Below are 21302 nucleotides of genomic sequence, written 5' to 3' on the forward strand. Positions count from 1 at the left end.
TTTGGAAATGTTTCCACCCTGGGGCAGTGCTAAGATTTGAGATGTCTAAGAGGTATCAAATACAGTATTTATGGAAGCCGAGTACCTGGCAATATCCTCTCCACTTGAGAATAGGCTGGATCTAGTGTCTCAGAGTGACTAGAACATGGAAACGTAAAATTAGGAACTTACAGCAGAGACCCCGGCAGACACTGCCTTAGCCAAGAGATCAAGGTTAACAACAGCAGCAATGTCGTGAGGAGACGGCACACCCCTGACAGATGTATTGGGAAGGGCACTTCACGTCTGTGGTGTTCAAACACTCACGCTCAGTCCCATCATGAGAAAAACATCAGACAATCCCAAATTGAGGGACATTTTACCAAACATCTAACCGGTACGCCTCAAAATTGTCAGGGTTCTGAAAAATAAGGGAAGATGGAGAGACTCAGAGACCAGAGGAGACTAAGGATGACCAAATGTTTTGAGTATAAATAATGGGGGATGGGAGCGGGGGTGGTGAAAGCTACAACACAGTTTTTGTATGTTAAGATTTTAAAAAATATTTAACTCTTTAAAAGACATACGTAGGGGCTTCCCTGGTGGCGCAGTAGTTGAGAGTCCGCCTGCCAAGGCAGGGGACGCGGGTTCGTGCCCCGGTCCGGGAAGATCCCACATGCCGCGGAGCGGCTGGGCCCGTGAGCCATGGCCGCTGAGCCTGCGCATCCGGAGCCTGTGCTCCGCAACGGGAGAGGCCACAACAGTGAGAGGCCCGCGTACTGCAAAAAAAATAAAAAATAAAAGACATACGTAGTCCACATTTTAGCAGACCTTTATTAATGATCCTACTGTAGTCTAACAACTATTTCCCCCTTTTGTTTATTTGAGCATTGTTCCCTATACCAGGCCAGGCTTATGCTGCTCCCACACTTGCCCCTGTGGGATCCCCTGCGAAGAGCCAGTTTCTTTAGTAAAATAGTCTCCCTGCACTAAAGCATCACAGCATGAAATGACAGGCCTCTGGCACATGTGTGTCATGATGACCCAGACGTGTTGGGGTCCTGCCCGCCATTAGTTCCACAACACTGGTTTCTGCTACTTGCTGTATGGACTTCTCACCTTTCGCCCCATTCCTTTCTCATATACAGGACCACCAACTTCTGAGCAGTTCTGTAGCCCACCCCACTCCTCCCATGGCTGATCCTCTGACCTGGGCTCTTTTGTGCATCCTGTGAAGGGCTGTATTTTTTTTTTTTTTTTACACATCTTTATTGGCGTATAATTGCTTTACAATGGTGTGTTAATTTCTGCTTTATAACAAAGTGAATCAGTTATACATATACATATGTTCCCATATCCCTTCCCTCTTGCGTCTCCCTCCCTCCCACCCTCCCCATCCCACCCCTCTAGGCGGTCACAAAGCACCGAGCTGATCTCCCTGTGCTATGCGGCTGCTTCCCACTAGCTATCTACCTTACGTTTGGTAGTGTATATATGTCCATGCCTCTCTTTTGCTTTGTCACAGCTTACCCTTCACCCTCCCCATATCCTCAAGTCCATTCTCTAGTAGGTCTGTGTCTTTATTCCTGTCTTACCCCTAGGTTCTTCATGACATTTTTTCCCCTTAAATTCCATATATATGTGTTAGCATACAGTATTTGTCTTTCTCTTTCTGACTTACTTCACTCTGTATGACAGACTCGAGGGGCTGTATTTAAGGACAGCTGGTAGCTGGTGATCACTGAAGATGATTGATCACTACCCAGAAATAGGCCTTACTGAAAAATCACACACATTATTATGCTATAATTAAATATATTTAGATCCTCAAACCTTTAGGAGACATAAAAAGAGCTACATAGTAATAAGCATAAATCATAACAATGCAAATAATAACATTAAGGGCTGCCGTGATGGTCTAAGGTCAGCATCCCTATGAGGTAGGCATTGTTATCCTCATTTTGTAGTTGAGGAAATTCGGGCTCAAAGAGGTTAAGTAATTTCTCACAGTCACACAAGCAGTAGGTGGTAGCATTCAATTTCTGTTCTGACCGCAAAGCCCAAATCTCATACCCATTCGGCTATGCCTTCTCCTCTGAATTCAAAAACTCATAAGAGTTCTAGATTTTTTATACCTTATCATACTAACCAGGAATAATTTTAAATATTCGGTTTCCCTCTCTTCACTCTGTTTCTAAAGGAAAATACACATCCCGTGAGTTAAGTATTATCCAAATATCAAGTCCTCACGTTAAACATCTCCTCAGTGTGACTAAGGAACATTTCCTTGGGTGTTATCCATCAGACACTCCTTGCCAGCCAGCTCGCTGTTTCAGTTCTGATACCCAGTCAGAGTCGTCATCTTCCTCAAAGTCCCTGTGAAAAAACAATCTGGATATTAAGCCTCCATTTAAGGAGCACCGTTAATATTTGCCGATGGGTTCAAAGCCGTACACCACCGTAACAATACCGACATTTTTGAAAACTGAGCTCCATAAGGTAACTGAACAGAGGAAAAAAAGTGGTTAGCCTTCCAAAGGATCACTTCTTTCACTGTTTCTACAACTTTTTCAATATAAAAATCTGGTATATTAAAAAATAAGTCCAAGCTAAATGATTATAAACACATGGCTCAGTCAGGAATTCTGTGATAATACCATAACACATTACCCATGCCAGACAAAAGATCAAGATGTAAGTATTCATTAATGATGTAAAGTAATATAACCAGCTCCTGCTAAACCAGAAATGATTAAAGTACAATTTAAATGACATGCACGCACACGCTATCTGGGTACATCACTTACGTATCCTCCTCATCCGGTCCAGGTTCAAGTCTCTCTGGATCCAAAATGACCGAATCAGGACTTCCATCAACATCATCTGATGCGTCTGTTTCCTCACACAGGGGGCCTTTCAAGAACACTTCTGCACCTTCAGAGGAATATTAACAGAAATTATGCCAAGTTAAGCAGTTTTTACTTATTTCGTTCATGTTGCACTAAATTCCTCCAAAGCCTTGTGGGTTAACTGAGGGCAGTGCCATGCTCTGTATCTTTCTGTAGTGTCTCCCTGCATTACTCAGCATGATTCTGGCATAAAACAGGCCCAGTAAGCACCAGTAGGGGTATTAAATTTTTAAACAGCACTTTCTTCAAAACAAAAACTCAGAAAATTATAATTAAAACCCTCAAATATATGAACCCATATTAAAGCATTAAAAGTTGTCTTTGGACAGCTGGATAACAGTTAATTTTTTCTCCTTTGAGCTCTCCCCTCCCCCTAAGTTTTCCCAATGGAGGGGAATAAAATTAGGGAATTAAGACCAAATGCATGCTGTTAAATTTTTTTCCAGATAGTAATTACTTTCAGGTTTTTGCTTACAAAACGATAACCTAACATGAAAATGTGGGTTCAATCTTTATAAAAATCCTTTCACAATAGAGCTATGATATATGTTTTAAATAGTGACTTTCCTGAAATGACAACATCTTCATCAATGGACCAGAAACAAAATCCAGGATCTGTAATTGCTAAAACAAAAGTCATAATCATTAACCTTCCTTAACACCTGCCTCCCAATGCACCCACCTCTCCTAGGGACGTATAACTGTCTGCACACAGCTCTATCAGACACGTGGTACACAGCTCTACAATGCTCTGCTTGTGTGTTGGTCTCCCAAATAACCAACTCTTTCAAGGAAGGAATTATGTTTTATTCTTTTTTTAAAAAATATTAACCTAGTACATGTTAGGCACTCAATAAATACCGATCAAATCAACAAATACACTAAATCTGCTACAATACATACAGTCAAGGCTTGCCACACCATGACATGCTCTCCTTGGCATAATTTATCTTAGATCTTAAACCAAGCAAGACGGCTCTAGTAATTGAATTACCAAAATTAAACACACGTGCACTCACACATACACACCCTTAATTCAGTCCTTTGGCCCAGATTCCTAAGGATAGTATCTTAAAAAATTATGTTGTATAATTTTAGTGAAAATGTCTGTTGAAACGATAAAAAAAGTCAAATCCTAATTGTTCATCTTTTTTTGTGTGTTCTATTCAATATAACAGAATCCAAGTACAGAACCAAAGAAATCTTGAAGTTCCTCAGCGTTTACTAGGATAAAGTCTGAGCTACAGAGTCCCTAAAACAGGGGTGTATTTGCACGGTAAAAATGGGCCACACTTCAAAGTGATCACATGACTATTAAAATAAGCAAACAAATGGGCAAACAGAAGGAATGAAGCTCTATGGGGAATTTTAATTATGGCTTCAGACTGGCTAGAAAAGATTCAAGAAAACCTAAAACTACAATGCTACTAAATATTTCATAACTTTAAGATCAAAGGGTTTCTGGGAGGAGGGAACAGGGAGTTATTATCTAATGGATACAGAGTTTCCATTTTGGAGGATGGAATGTGGTGATGACTGCACAATGTGAAGGTACTTAATGCTCCTGAACTGTACACTTAAAAATGGTTAAAATGGTAAATTTTAGGTTATGTATATTTTACCACAATTTTTTCAAAAAAATCAAAGGGTTTCCACAGTTACGTAACAGACATGAATCACCTGGTCTATATATTGTGTATGTTTGAAACGCCAAGCTGAGGTCAGCGTGCTTAAGAATGTTCAACAAGGTCTCAGGAGTCTCCTTGAGCCACTGCTTACGGGTATTATTTTCACTGTACTTTATTACAGAACCACCTAGTTGGGAAAAGATAAAAAATTAGTCCCAAATAACAAAGATTTTCAGCATATATCTTCAGATCATATTTCAAGCAAAGCTAATTATATTTAACTCTCTACCCAGATCTATTTCACTTGCCTGTATGAGCAGCGCTCTGATGTGTGATAACAAAATATCCTTCACAGAGTGACATTAAAAAAAAAAAAAAGAAAAAACTCTGGCTCCTTAAACAACTATTAGACAATGCTCCATAATAAAATAATAGAATTCAATCTACTAACCTCTATCGTCCTCTGCCGTTAAACTGGAGGTGAGTAAGGATGCATTTTCCAAAGCTGTAAGAGCTGTACTGGATACATTTTTCTCCCATTGTCGCCTGAGAGGACCTGGTGAACTGGCTTTTAAAGTGTAAAGAAGAACCGCTGAGCTTATTCTTTTATTTATTCATCTATATGCACACAAGTATTTCTCTAAAAGAAAAGTATTTATTTTCTCTTTCAAACTCAGATCTAACAACGCTCTTTCAAGTCTAAGTAGTAAAGGGAATGAAAAAGAAATCCAAATGAAAAGGTAAAGCTAATCATTAAAGCGAATTTTTAAAAATGCTATGTATAGGGGCTTCCCCAGTGGCTCCATGGTTAGGAATCCACCTGTCAATGCAGGGGACACGGGTTCGAGCCCTGGTCTGGGAAGATCCCACATGCCACGGAGCAGCTAGGCCCATGCGCCACAACTACTGAGCCTGCACTCTACAGCCCACGAGCCACAACTACTGAGCCCGCGTGCCTAGAGCCCGTGCTCTGCAACAGGAGAGGCCACAACAATGAGAAGCCCGTGCACCACAATGAAGAGTGGCCCCCACTTGCCACAACTAGAGAAAGCCCACGTGCAGCAACCAAGACCGAACATAGCCAAAAATAAATAAATAAATTTATTTTTTTAAAAAATGATATGTATATACTCACATATTACACAATGTACAAGAATTAAAGGCCCAAGAGGACTTAGGTAGACACTGTGTGCCAGGCTTTTTATGGTGGAGAGCACAACAAATACTATTTTTTCTGAAGCCTCTTATTAATAAACACGATTTTCTCTTTTTTTATAGGTAAATAAAATATTCTTTTAACACTACTGGATAAGCAAACACAAATCTGCCTATCTACTTGCTTATGAAGCCTATGACCTAGTGAGGTGGAAACTGGTATTCCTTGTATATTCCCCCGTTCTCCACTTATACAATGATTAGAATTTGAATAACTTACCTATCTCTTCTCTGTTTACTCTCCTCAGTGCACTTTCAACCAAATTTTTATTAATGCTTTCTAAGTCAGTGTGGCTACACTTTCCACCTGGTTCTTCCCTTTGCTTTAAAAGAAATTAAAAATAAACATTAAGTAATGCTTGAATTGCTGCAAAAAAAGGTAAACAAGTAGGCAAAGACAGCTATTTTAACTTTAAATATAGATGGATTAAACATCAATAACCACAGAACCCCATACGTCCATGTAAATTAAGTCATATAATCATATATATGTGTATATTAAAAACCATATATATGCACATACATATGTATAAATATATGTATATTACTAGTCATATACCTTAATAGCCATTAATATCAGTCATTGCAAATGTGAAAAGGATATATAAAAATGATAGAGATATTTGAGAGGTCTTTATAGAGGAAATGAGCAATGAAAAATTTCTGGGTTTTTCATGCTGGAAATATCAAAATGAAATATTTTATAAAGTTACCATAGAGACGGTCCTTGAATTACGACGGTTTGACTTATGATTTTTCGACTTAATGATGGTGTGAAAGTGGTACACATTCAGCAGAAACTGTATTTCAAATTTTGAATGTTGCTCTTTTTCCCAGGCTAGTGATATGCCGTATGATACCCTCTTGTGATGCTGTGTAATGGCAGAGAGCTAAAGCTCCCACTTAGCCACATGATCACAAGAGTAAACAGTCGATACACTTACAACTATTCTGTACGCAGGCAACCACTGATTTTCACTTTGAGTTCAGTATTGAATACACTATATGAGATATTCAACACTTTATTATAAAATAAGCTCTGTGTTAGATGATTTTGCCCAACTGGAGGCTAATGGAAATGTTCTGAGCACATGTAAGGTGGGCTGGGCTAAGCTAGGATGTTTGGTAGGTTAGGTGCATTAAATGCATTTACAACTGGGGGGATGGGATTTCTATGTCTTGACTGTGGTGCTGGTTATATGACTGTATAAAATTACCAAAATTCATCAAACTGCATGCTAAAAATGAGTAAATTTTATTGCATATAAATTAGGCCTCAATAAAGCTGGAAATAAACAGATATTACTAACAGATATTACTATGCAAAGAAAAAGTACAGGGGCAGAATAGATTCCATTTGTAGTAACATAATGGGGAATGGTGTTATTTATTTACAACCTAAGGTTCATTAAAAAAATTTACAAGTTTAATTACTAGTACATTCCATAAACAGAATCATTTGTTGTTACTACATCTTTTCTTTTGGGAGTTAAAAGGTTGATTAAAATGATGAAGAAAGAAAAAAATTATCAATAGGACACCAGTTACTGGGTTGGGTGTGGCAAAACTGGGAAGTGGATTTGCTGTTACTATTTATGACTTAACTGCCGCTATCATGTAAAAGGGCACAGCTGCCTGGAGCCAAATGAGACAAACAGGACCTTGAATGCCAGGCTGAAAAATGTCCACTCAATTCGTGGGCTTAATGGGGAGGCACTAAAAGTTTTTGAACAGAAAAATGTCAAGATCAAAATAGTGATCTACATATTATTTAGCCATAAAAAGGAAGGAAATTCTGATACAGGCTATACCATGGATGAACCTTGAAAATATTAAGCTAAGCAGAAGAAGCCAGACACAAAGGGACAAATATTGTGTGATTCCACTTACTTGAAATATCTAGAATAGGCAAATTCATAGAGACAGAAAGCAGAATAGAGGTTACCAGGGTCTGAGGTGGAAGGGAGGGTGGGGAGGAATGGGTAGTTATTGTTTAATGGGTTTCTGTTTGGGGTGATGAAAAAGTATTGTGAATGTAATTAATGACATTAAATTCTTACAATTCAGCTTAAAAATTGCTGAAGTGATAAACTGTATGCTATATATATATATATATATATAGTACCACACACACAAAACCAACCAAGAGCCAGGCTAAAACAAGACTTTCATGCCTATAAGCAGGGCTAAGTTCGCTCACATCTATATTGAAACCACTTGTCATCAATAATTAGAAATGAAAAAACAAATAAATGCGGATCTAAAGTGGCTCGGCTGGCAGTACAAAGAACAGCCTCCAGTTACTTCCCAAGCACAAAGATGAAAAACTCCTGAACCCAGGGACCAGGCAACAGTCTTCCAAATATATCCCAGCACCTAATGATGCCAGGTACCCAGTAGACAGTTTTAGAAATTTAACTTTAAAGCACTTACCACTGTGCTTGCTTCATTTTCCAAAGCTATCCTGATTCTGCTGGGGTCTGCTCAAAGAGAAAAGAGAAGGTAGAGAGAAAACACATAAAGGCTTCTAATATGATTTGCAGGAAGCTTGAGTAACAAAGACAAATGAAGTTTTTAAAGTCAAAGAACCAAAGCACTAGCCCATATAGTGATATCAAGCTTTAATTGCCTAATAATACACCTCAGCTGTTAAAGAGATTATTTCTGCTGTTTTATTCGAATGTTAACATCTGCAAGTTAAGACATCTCTATTCACTTATGCCAACCCATTTAGGCACCAGGAGGTAAGACGCTCTGTATACTCGGAAGGTCATTATCACCTTTAGCATAAGCTTGCTACCCAGTCTGCTTTCCTGACAGCTATTACAGTAGGTGGAATAGGTATCCCTCTCAAGAAATCAGCTACTTATTCCCTGAGGAGGGGCCAGCAGCAGTCATGGAGGCAGGATGGCTCCTGCCTGATTTTCTGTTGCCAGAGCCTGGGGTCCGTGTTCCTCATTCATTCAGCATTTTAAACAATTGCTACTGAGCATCTATGATGACAGCACTGAGGATACAACAGTGAGCAAATGAGACACGGTCCCTGCCCTCACACAGCTTTCATTGTTCTGGTCTCACTGGCTACAGACTAGATGGAGACACCACCAGACACGTGCTCCCCATATGGCTTACTCCTCTTTTTTTTAGAAATTGTAAAACTACACTTTCTTATCTTGAAACTACACTGTCTTGAAACTGTTCTTAGACTGCTTTTGTTGTTGTTGCTCAGCATTTTAAAACTAATTTCCCACTACCCTGGGATGTGAACAGAAGCTACGAAACAGTACATAAAATAAAATCAACACTAAAACTGCTGAAGCAAAGGTAACTAACTACCTCTTAAGTAACAGAAAAAAATGCTGAATTGTAAGACTGAAGGGTTTATATCACTAAAAGGGTTTACATTCTTACAAAAGTAACATTTAAAATGTAACTTCAAAAAAACAGTATAGTTTAGAAATGTTTCTTTTGAAACTAACATGACATTGTAAATCAACCATACTTCAATAAAAAAGAAATTAAAAAAAATAGGAATGTTTCTTTTGTAGTATATAACACTAAGGTAACAGGCACTAAATAATGGAGGTTTTACAACATCTCCCTACAGTGGATGACCTTCTACACGTCTTAATTCTTCTCTCTTATCCTGGTCATTGTAGGATTTCTTCAGATGAAAGATGTGTCATTGATGACAAATGAAAAGCAACAAAAAGAGCTTTGAAAAAATTGAGATGACAACTTCCAAAGAGACAATAAATTACATTTGAAATTTGCTCAGGATTGACTACAGATGTATGGAAATTTTGTGCACCTATTATGTGGACAGTTCCAACTTTTAAAAAGACTCCATTTAAAAAATTTTGTTTATAAGATGGTCCTTAGGGATACAATTTCCTATATTATATTTTCATGGTTAGATTCCTAGGTGAGACCACAGAAGCCTTCTACCCGATCCATAACAAACTAGAGTAAATATGGTTCTAAAAATGAAACAGAGAACAATCTTTACATCTCTAAAATCTCCGAACTAGGTTTTTTTTGATCCCTGGAAAACTAAATGTATAAGATTCGGTATAGAATTATGCCTGAAGGAATAAGAAGCAAATTTTGATTTGAAGAGTATCTCTGGAAATCATCTCTAATAACCTGAAAATTGTATTTTTCCTTTTTGTTATACTGTATTTTAAAAGAACACAAAAAATAAGCTTTTCAAAGTTCTTACCCTTTTTTCTTGGTGTACTATGTATAGATTTTTTGGTTTCTTCTAATACCTGTTCACCATATTCTGTGATGATCTGAAAGTTTAAAGCAGAGCAATTAAAGATGTGAAAGATGCTTTTCTTTAGATACTGCCATGACATCATTTAATTATCAATATTCTTCCCCACAGTAATAAAGTTGAAAAGTAGAAATGCCATTTAAAAGATCCATGTAGGGACTTCCCTGGTGGTCCAGTGGTTAAGACTCCGTGCTTCCACTGCAGGAGGCAAGGGTTTGATCCCTGGGCAGGGAACTAAGATCCCACATGCCGCAAGGCACAGCCAGAAAAATAAATAAATAAATAATAAATAAAAGATCCACGTAATTTAAACAAACAGACATTTATATACGTCCAAAAAGATCTGGAAGGATAATGCAAACAATATCCATGATTATATTTGGGGAATAGCATCGTGGAAAGAAGAAGAGGAGGGAAAGCCCGTTTCAACTTTTTACTTTTTTTTTTTTTTTACAAAGTACTTTTTTTATATATGTCTGCATTATTTGAATTTTTGAAGGCATGTATAACATGTAATTGTGTTTAGAAGATAACAAACACTGGGAAAACTGTTCACAGTCAATCTCACATGTACCATACCTCTGGGGGTAAGCACTTCTGGATGAGCCGAGCTAAAGAGCCTCTGGAGAGAAGAGTTGTAGCTGAAGGGCGATATGAGGGGTTCTTTTTAAACATCTGCTTGATCAGATGCTGAAGCTCACAGGAATAATGGGACGGCAGTGGGCTCACGGACCCCTGACAAATTTTGAGGATAAGACTTTTCCAACTATTTGCCTGAAACTAAAAAGCAAAACTGAACTGTAAAAGCAGATACAAGGAAAGAGAACGGAAATAAGTAAATACCAGCTGAACTGAATTTATATGAATTATTTTAATTTTAGAAATTCTTCTCCCTAGAGGTGTTTTTAAGGTGCTGTTCTCTAATCTTTTTTTTCTTTTACTAATCATACTATTTTTCTTTGCATTTTCAAAAAAATTATTTTATTGAAGTACAGTTGATTTACACTGTGTTAATTTCTGCTGTATAGCAAAGTGATTCAGTTATACATCTATATACATTCTTTTTCATATTCTTTTCCATTATGGTTTAATCACAGGATACTGAATATAGTTCCCTGTGCTATACAGTAGGACCTTGTTGTTTATCCAAATAGTTTGCATCTGCTAGTCCCAAACTCCCACCCCACCTCCCAACCGGTACTATTCTAAAATCTTACAGTTGTTCAGGAGAAAGGTAAACATAAATAGTAAAAGATGTTCCCATCTGGAGGAAGTCTTACCATCAGTGCCCATTTTGGGTACTTCATTACTTAAATCAATGTTTTCACAGATACACATTTTAAATATATTTTAAAAATCAAAGTAATACATACATATGGCTTTTTAAAAAGTCAGATGATATTAAGGCTTATAATAAGTGTAACGTTTCTTTGCTTCCCTCCTCCTCAAAAATCCCCAGGTCTGGGCTTCCCTGGTGGTGCAGTGGCTGAGAATCTGCCTGCCAATGCAGGACACGGGTTCGAGCCCTAGTCTGGGAAGATCCCACATGCCGCAGAGCAACTAGGCCCGTGAGCCACAACTACCGAGCCTGCGTGTCTGGAGCCTGTGCTCCACAACAAGAGAGGCCGTGACAGTGAGAGGCCCGCGCACTGCGATGAAGAGTGGCCCCCGCTCGCTGCAACTAGAGAAAGCCCACACACAGAAATGAAGACCCAACACAGCCAAAAATAAATAAATAAATAAAATTTTAAAAATTAAAAAAAAAATTTAAATCCCCAGGCCTGCTCCCTGACAAAATGCACTTTAGACTTTTCCTATTTTAAACTTCTGCTGCAAAATCCTTTTTACCTTTCATGTCATCAAAGTAGTTATCACCGTTTGACAAGTAATAGAGTGGGATATAAAATGTCATACCAGAATAACATTTAAAGTTTTCATTGTATAATAAACATACTGCGGGGGCTTCCCTGGTGGCGCAGTGGTTAAGAATCCACCTGCCAATGCAGGGGACACGGGTTCGAGCCCTGGTCCTGGAAGATCCCACATGTCGCGGAGCAACTAGGCCGGTGCGCCACAACTACTGAGCCTGCGCTCTAGAGCCCACAAGCCACAACTACGGAAGCCCGCGTGCCTACAGCCCATGCTCTGCAACGGGAGAAGCCACCCAAGTTCAAATCTGTGCCCAAAGAACAGAATTTATGTCTATGCAAAGTTAACACTTAATAGGGATCAGCACTAATTATTAATTCTGTGTAATAAACAACTGCTAAACAAGCAGGGCAAGTGATTTAACCTCTTTTTATGTTAAATTATTTTTAAAATATCTTTTAAAAATATATAATATAGAGCAAAGTCTATTTTCTCAGGATATTTCAGTTAGAGAAGAAACTGGAAGAAGTGAAATCTAAGTGATAGCAAGGTAAGTATAAACATGGTGCAGCCACTCTGGAAAACAGTTTGGCAGCTCCGCAAAAAGCCAAACATGCAGTTACCATGTGACCCAGCGTTTCCGTTCCTATGTGTATACCCCAGAAATTGAAAAAAGGGATTCTAATGGATACTTGTACACCCATGTTCACAGCAGCATTATTCACAATAACCAAAAGGTGGAAACAACCCAAATGTCCATCAACAGATGAATGGATAAACAAAATGTGGTATAAACATAGAATGGAATATTATTAAGTCATAAAAAGGAATGAAATTCAGACATATGCTACAACATGCATGAACCTTGAAAACATTATATTATGCTATGTGAAACAAGCCAGACACAAAAGGAAAAATATGGTATAATTTTACTTATACAAAATAACTAGAATATGCAAATTCACAAAGATAGAAAGGGAGGGAGGGAGGGAAGGAAGGAGGGAGGCAAGCTAAATATAGAACTATAAATACTAAATCATGGAAATTTCCTATTAGTATATACTACAAAAGTAGCTCAAAGAAAAGATGACAGCAACTGGAAACATGAAAATCTTATAATGAATTCATCCTAAGGAAGCAAACCACCAGTTGAAATCTGGCACATCACTTAGGACTTAGCCCGATACAACCAGAGGCTGCCTTTCCCATTTTGCACACCATACTTACTGGATGCTTAAGGGTACAGAGTTCATAGAGAATGCATCCCAAGGACCAGATGTCACTGGAAGCATAAAGAAGCAATGTAATGATGAGTGGGTTATGAGTAATCATAGGAAAATATGTATATGTTGTAATACAAAAAATAAAAAATTACTCTACCTTTGATAAGAACAGACATTGCAGGTACTTCTTAGCTATTGAAATAAAATATACAGCAATTTTGGTCTAACACTTAGATACGTACTAACAGTAATGTTCACAATAAAACTGACTGCTCCCCAACCCCTGCCCCTCCAAATCTGGGTTGTTCGGGTATCAGTTCAGTAGTATCAATACTTGGTGCAAGAGGAATATCCATGGACTCAGATTATCATAGTTGGAAGAAGGGCTTTAGAAGTCAACCAGTGCAGCTTCCACCCAGACTGCCTGCACAACACCTGGCCTTTGGTCACACATCCTGATGGACAGCTCTCTGTGCCCCCAGTGGCTGGCTCTAAGGGACAGCGTTCTTACTCTTCCACATAAGAGCTCTTCAGAGCTCAGCAAAGAGTTCTATAGTTTGCCCTATACGCCCACCCTTCTTCAAACTAAGCACCTCCACTTTCCTCCAGAATTCTCACCACCTAGTTGTCATCCCCCAGACTTTTTCTACATGATATTCTTTTCATTTTAAATAAGGTTGTTTTTTTCTTTTTTATCAACTATTTCCCCCAACTTTTAATTTTCTAAAGTTTGAAACCTACAGGAAAGTTCTAAATGCCCACATGCTCCTTCCTAGGTTTCTCAGCCATTAGCATTTGCCACGTTTGCCTGCTTTTCCTCTCTTCCTTCTAGATCTGAACCTCTTGAAGGAAAGGCTGCAGACATCAAACACTTCACCCCTAAACACATCAACATGGATCTCCTAAGAGCAAGGACACTCTCCCCCGTGAACACAACACCATTATCACGTCCAAGAAATTTAACCTTAATTCAATACTATTATCTAATACTTTGTCTAAACTCAGATTTCTCCAGTTGTCCCAGGAAGTCCTTTCATAGCTGTTTTGTCTCCAATTCAGTTAATTTTACTCTTAAAGGAGTCTATTTATTATGGATTATCATACCCTTTTCAGAAAACAACTTGGCAGATGGTAACAAGAACCTGTGGGTGTTTCTCTTTCTAGGAATTCATGCCAAGAATGTGACAGACAACAACGGCATATTTATGCACAAAAGGCATATTAATCACAGCACTGTTTAGGATACTGAAAATTGGAAATATATCATAAGGCCAATAACAGAGGAATGTGAAATAAATTTTGGAAGACCCATGTATTAAAATATTATGCAACCATTAACAATAATTATGCAGAGTTTTAACATGGGATAAAGTGAATATGATATAAAGTGAAAAAAGCAGGATACTAAATTGTATATAGAGCATATAAACGAAGTTTAGGGGAAAAAGAGAATGGATGGGGGAAAAAACCCAAAATGTTATCAGTAGTTGTGTAAAGTGGGTGATCACCATTTCCTTTCTTGTATATCTCTACATTTCCAATCCTTCCCCTGCCCACCCACTCCATCAATGGGCACATATTACTTACATTCAGAAAAAAATATGCTTTAAATCATAAGGACTTCATACTATCTTCTGATAATCAATGAACCTATCAGTCAAGTGCTTATTATCTAGTCCTGTAAACGTCAACTCAATGACATAATCCAGTGGTTCCCCAATTTTGCCGCACGTGGGACTCACTTAGTGATCCTGGAAAATTACTGATGCCTGCTGCCCACCCCCAGACAACTGGATTTAACTGATATGGCTACAACCTGCACTTTGGGATTTTTAAAGTCGGGAGAGGCAAAGTTTGAGAAGCAGTAATATAATGCATACTGTCCCCAGAAATGACTAGCCTTTCTTTCCGCATTTACATGTAGTTCCTCTCAGCTCTGATTAAAACAGCGGGAAAATTATGACTTTCATCTAGAGGCCTGGGAATTTAAATTCTACACTGCTTTCAGATATACATTTTTAAAAACCAAACTTCACCTGTAGGCTACAATGCCTGTACCAAACTGTCAGCCCTGCACCAACTACATACATCACTTACCTTTTATTGTTATAAGGCATGTTTTCCCAAATTTCTGGGGGCACGTAATAAGGTGTTCCCACATACGTACAAGCAAATGCCATGGGACTAAAACCAGAAAGAGGCACAGAATGATTACAGAGCGTTTCTGAATGATGATGTTTCGACTACTGTCACTACTACAGAAGAGACATACGTACCTGGAGAGAAGACGGGCAGATCCAAAATCACCCAACTTTACTTTTCCCTTTTGGGTGAGGAAGATATTCTGCATTGAAAAAGAAGAGCTCAGATTACATCTACCCTCATTCAAATATAAGGCAGAGATATATGTGGAATCTAGAAAAATGGTACAGATGAACCGGTTTGCAGGGCAGAAACAGAGACACAGATGTAGAGAACAAACGTATGGACACCAAGGGGGGAAAGTGGCGGGGCGGGGGTGTTGGTGGGATGAATTGGGAGATTGGGATTGACATATATATACTAATATGTATAAAACAGATAACGAATAAGAACCTGCTTTATAAAAAATAAATAAAGAAACAAATATAAGGCAGAGAGCACCGGCAGAAGCTGTCTTTCAAAGCCTGCTGATGATGGAGATCAGGGGTAGAAATGCTGACAGCCGAGTCCTCGAATGCAACATAAAAAGACAAGATACCCTCTGGACAGCTGCACTTCCCTGCTTGGGAATTCAGGATGACTGATTAGAAATCTAACAGGCAAGCTTCAGATTGTATCGGCAGACCCTGCTCAACTGACCAGAGAACCTGTGTCCCGGTAACTCCAGGTAGCAGGCCCCGGTCTCAACCATTTTCCATCTGAGAACATGTGGTCTTAGGAAACAGTCACTAAGAGAGCTGGAACATATTAACATACACTACTAAAGAGATTTACTGACCTATTCTCAAGTAGTACCTTATTTGGCTAGCATAAATATCAATATTACATTGAGAAATATTTCTAAACTAGATAAAAATGCCCCAGAAGGAAAGAGAATAACACAGAAAAAACCATGGAATGAAATCGTTTTCGATTTTTTTTTTTTTTAGGACCAAAATGTTTCCACTTACCTTGGACTTGATATCTCTGTGTAACACACGTTTCTTGTGAATGTGATTTACTCCAAGGCACATTTGTGTAAACCAATTAAGTATCTGTAAGGAAAAAAGCATGCAAATCTGCAAGAATGCAATAACGGGTTCATGGCAACCCAAAATCCCAAAGAATCATCTTCAGGCCCTGGCTGACCTGAGTTTTACATAATATAAGTACAGAACTCCTGAAAATTACATAGTTCAACTAAGATTCAGTGTTGCCTGGAGAAACTCAGAAAAGCTGTGAATCAATCCCATATGTGTCATCGTCTTATGTATGATCCAAATAGCAATTTATTTATTTACTTTTTTGGCCATGCCACGCGGCTTGTGGGATCTTAGTTCCCCCAGGGATTGAATCCGGGCCCTTGGCAGTGAAAGCGCGGAGTCCGAACCACTAGACTGCCGGGGAATTCCCAACAATTTATTTTAATAAAAATCCCACTATATTTTTCTTGTATTTAACCAAATAAAAATATTTCTTAAATATACATATAAAAGTAGTTCGTCGTTTAGAAATGACTATGCTATAGCTTTTTATAGTGTAATCATTACATCAGATTTTCATTCACTTTTTCAGAATATTCATGTTAACATTAAAAGATTTCATTATATTACCAACAATCCTTTGAAGCCAGGCTGACATGCTACAATGGAACCCATATTCTTAACAATACAACTTCTGGATGAAAAATATTTATACTAATATACTCTCAAAACATGTTATACCATGTATCAAACTAAGCCCCAGTAAAGCTGTTTTTTTTTGTTTTGTTTTTTTTGCGGTACGCGGGCCTCCCACTGCTGTGGCCCCTCCCGCCGCGGAGCACAGGCTCCGGACGCGCAAGCCCAGCGGCCATGGCTCACGGGCCCAGCCGCTCCGCGGCATGTGGGATCCTCCCGGACCGGGGCACGAACCCGCGTCTCCCGCATTGGCAGGCGGACTCTCAACCACTGCGCCACCAGGGAAGCCCTAAAGCTGTTTATTGAAGCATTTTCCTTAGTCAACTCATTCCAATAATATTTAATATACAACTTTCCATTAAAAAGGCAGTAAGTATTTTAAGAGACTATGCTAAACTGTAGAAGGAAAAAGACTAAGAACAGGTGCTCCTGAAAAACAGAAATGCAGGCTTCATTCTTCAGATGACCTAGAAATACAAAAGAAATCCATCTGCCTTCTAAAATTTCAATACAAAAAATAAAAATTTTAAATGTCTAGTAGAAAGTATAAATAATACAATTTTGAAATTCTTCTAAACATGGAAGTGTTATTCCTTGGTATTTTATAAACATATCTATTTTACTCCCTAAAAACATCTCAGGCAGCCACATCTCACTAAGCAGCTTCATGGATACAGAAATGAGTCATTTCTAAGTAGTGTGTCAGGTAATCACAGACAGCAATGCTTTTATTTTAACACATACAAATTTTATGAGAAAAGTTGCTTCCAAACCTTGAGGGAAACTTATGTAAGTCGGTCTCTTACCATATCTTCAGGAAACAACTTCCCTTTCTGATGTTTAATCTTCTGCATCAGGTCCCCTCCATCACAATACTCCATCACAATATACAGATGTCCTTCAGCTAAAACAAATGTAAGACTCTTTAAGAAAGCCCCAGGGACTTCCCTGGTGGTCCAGTGGTTAAGAATCCTCCTTCCAATGCAGGGGACGGGGGTTTGATCCCTGGTCGGGGAACTAAGATCCCACATGCCGCGGGGCAACTAAGCCTGCGTGCCACAACTAGAGAGAAGCCCACACACCGCAAGGAAGAGCCCACGTGCCATAATGAAAGATCCTGCATGCCGCAACAAAGATCCCGCCGGCCACAACTAAGACCCGACGCAGCCAAATAAATTTAAAAAAACAAAAACAAAAACAAAGCCTCAGTGGCCATGAATCAAATTCAGAAATGCATGTATTGGGGGAAATTCATATTTACCTTCAAATGATTCCTTAAAGGCAACAATATTGGGGTGTTTCATTTTGGCTAACAGAACAGCCTCCTTCCTAGAATTCTGTGTGTCAGAGAAAGCCTAGAAGGAGATTTAAATAAGCGTAAATGTAATACTTCATACTAAAACTGATAGTAAAACGATGTTATAGTAGTTTGTATGATATTTCAATGCTAGACACAATTTCATAGCACTGTACTTTGACCCAACTTGAGTTTATCAAACTCCACGAGAAAACATGTGCAGATTTTTCAACTATGGCTATATGCATGCTTAAGCTGACCTCTTATATCTTTACAAGTATAGAATGTAAACTACTCTTAACATCAGCCTAAGTATAACCTGACTTGGAGAGCCAGTATGCCATCAACAATAGTAGCTTCTTAAAGAAAAACTAGGGCTTTTATGTTTTTACTGTCTGCATCACTTTATCAGCCCACTGGTTCAGATGAAAAATATATATACTCGTGTATTACAGCAGCATGGACAAAGACCATATGCAAAATAAGTTTACAAAACTGTTTATCCCCCAACTTACTCTATGAGGATAAAATCCTGAATGACTTATCTTATAATTAAGAAGCTGCAACTGATTATGTACTAGCCCAAGGGGGCTCAGACCAGGAGCATCACCACCAGCTGGGAACTTGTTAAAAATGCAAATTCACAGGCTCACCAGGAACTACACAACCAGAAACTCAGGCGTAAGGCTCAGCAATCTGTTTTAACACGCTCTCCAGGTGATTCTGATGCCCACTAAACGAGGTCAAGATTGCAGTGGGGAAAAAAAATACTCTGAGAATTTTATTAAAATGTATTTTTTTTAGTTGATCAAAATATTATTAGGCAGCCTCCATGGTATGGCTTCTTTCATCCGACAACTATGTTACACAGTGATAAATACCGTTTGACCTTGAACAAGGTTGGAGGCACTGACTGCACGCGGTTGAAATTCCAAGTACAGCTCATAGCTAGCCCTCCATGTATGGAGAAACCCCTCCATTTCCTCAGTTCTGCATCCACGGATTCAACCAACTTCAGATCGCATGGCACTGTAGTATCTACTATTGAAAAAATCTACGTGGACCCACAGCAGTCAAACCTGTGTTGTTCAAGGGTCAACTGTACAGATAAATCAGCACTTTCCTCATCTTACAGGGAAATAAAACCTATAAACTAATCCACAGAATAGGTTCTCTGATACCAAAGGTTAGCATTTTAGGTCTCAGCTCTTCACTGTATGTTGATGTTCCTTTTTTCATTAATATGGCACCCGAGTTGCATTTGGGCAGCTTCCCTACACCCTTAAGTATGCAAAATTGGAAATTATCACAAATTATTCACAGATAAACAGCAATCACCACCCAAACCTTGATTATTTTTGTTAATGACAATATCCTAAGAACCACGTAAGATATATCAAGACCTAGTAAAGCTAATGAATAAATCCATTAAATCTTTTGCACAAAGGAGCAATTCCATGTTCAATTTCAAGAACTTGTTTTCCTATACGAATTACATGTACACTTTCAACATGAGCTAATTGCTTGAGCAGGGACCTTGGGAAGCCTTATTTCTTTCATGGCAAACATCTGATTACTGCTCTCCTGCTGAACCAAAAGGGCTCTGCCAAAGGAGCCCTCCCCGATCACTCTCAGGACCGTGTAACCGTCCATGCTGGGCACCGCACAGGGGCTCCACTCCCGCAGTCACCACCGGCTCTCCCAACCTAGATTCAAAAACAGAAACAACTGAGAATTACTGCAACGCAGAAACAGAGACACAGACGTAGAGAACAAACATATGGACACCAAGGGGGGAAGGGGGAGGTGGGATGAATTGGGAGATTGGGATTGACATATATACACTACTATGTATAAAACAAATAACTAATGAGAACATGCTGTATAGCACAGGGAACTCTACTTAGTGCTCTGTGGTGACTTAAATGGGAAGAAAATTCAAAAAAGAGGGGATATATGTATACGTGTAGCTGATTCACTTTGCTGTACAGCAGAAACTAACACAACACTGCAAAGCAACTATAGCCCAATTAAAAAAAAAAAGATTCGCCCACACACACAAAAACAACTGAGAATTAAATTTACTTTCAAAAGGCAGAATTAATTCAAAGTAGCTCTAATCGCCATGACAGGATGACTTATTCCTTTATTCATTCAACAGGTGGACACAGCATCCGTGCCAGGTTTTACAATCCTGAACAAATCTCTCAACATTCAGCCCTAGCCATCATGCACACTCCAAAGCAGATGGGACCACAGGCCTCAACAAATGCAGGGTGGCGAGCCTTACAGGGAGAGTCATGCTGGCCCTCGGCAGAGGTATCCTGGGGAGTTAGGAAGATGACATTTAGGCTGAAGCCTGATGATACATGGAAGATACCTAGGCAAAGAGGAGGGACATGATGGAGGCAGAGGGAATCGCATAGTTAAGAGCAAAAGAGATTGTTTCAGGTCAAGGACTTGAAAGAGGACTGTAAGGCTAGTGAGGCAGACTGGGCCTTGTCTCAAGGTCACTGTAAGCAAAGTTCAGGTTGATGGATTTTATCCTGGGGTAATTCACAGGCTGTCTCTGAAGGGTTTTAACCAAGAGAGCAAATTTACAGCTTAGAAAAATTACTCATGCTGGCTGCAGAGCAATGGACCAGACAGGGCAAAGGGGAGGAGGGCCGGAGCAGGACTCCTACCACAGAAGAGGCAGGAAAATGATGACACAATGGAATAGGGGCGTGGCAAGGGGGATGAAGTCAACGGGAAGGAACATGTAGACAGAACTGGCAAGATTTTGGGTTACAGATTTATGGGGGACAAGTAGGCAGAAGGGAACAAGGTAGACTCAGGTTTCTGGTGTAAATTGGGCAAATACTGATACCTTTCCCTGAGAAAAAGGAAAGGCATGATGGTTGTGTGCCTGGTGTTTTGGGTTTGATTTTTCTGGCGGTGACAGTGGGGTGGGTGGGGAAAGGCGTGGGGAAGGGAGACATGTGCTCCTTTGGGGACATGCTGAGTTGGAGGTGCCTGGGAGGAAGAAGACATGTTAAGCAGA

The 21302-nt window shown here is 39.2% G+C and overlaps 1 protein-coding gene across 3 annotated transcripts; it reads right to left on the bottom strand.

The window, feature by feature from the left end:
• Window positions 1-2115: 2115 nt before the first annotated feature.
• Window positions 2116-19912, bottom strand: NEK3 (NIMA related kinase 3; the record flags this gene model as incomplete). Of its 3 annotated transcripts, none has more annotated exons than XM_079721951.1 (15): window positions 2116-2355; window positions 2787-2913; window positions 4569-4703; window positions 4968-5108; window positions 5952-6054; window positions 8165-8214; window positions 9954-10026; window positions 10590-10790; window positions 13107-13161; window positions 15200-15286; window positions 15379-15446; window positions 16255-16338; window positions 17769-17866; window positions 18224-18317; window positions 19796-19912. In XM_079721951.1, the coding sequence occupies 15 exons, from the start codon at window positions 19910-19912 to the stop codon at window positions 2274-2276; spliced, it is 1515 nt and encodes a 504-aa protein (XP_079578077.1). In that variant the 3' UTR covers window positions 2116-2273. The 3 variants fall into 3 exon arrangements, with proteins under 3 accessions (XP_079578077.1, XP_079578076.1, XP_079578078.1); XM_079721950.1 differs by having other exon boundaries at window positions 17769-17905; XM_079721952.1 differs by lacking the exon at window positions 8165-8214 and having other exon boundaries at window positions 5952-6038.
• Window positions 19913-21302: the final 1390 nt, after the last annotated feature.

Source organism: Hyperoodon ampullatus, assembly GCF_949752795.1.
Source record: "Hyperoodon ampullatus genome assembly, chromosome: 16".
Classification (NCBI taxonomy): Eukaryota; Metazoa; Chordata; class Mammalia; order Artiodactyla; family Ziphiidae; genus Hyperoodon; species Hyperoodon ampullatus.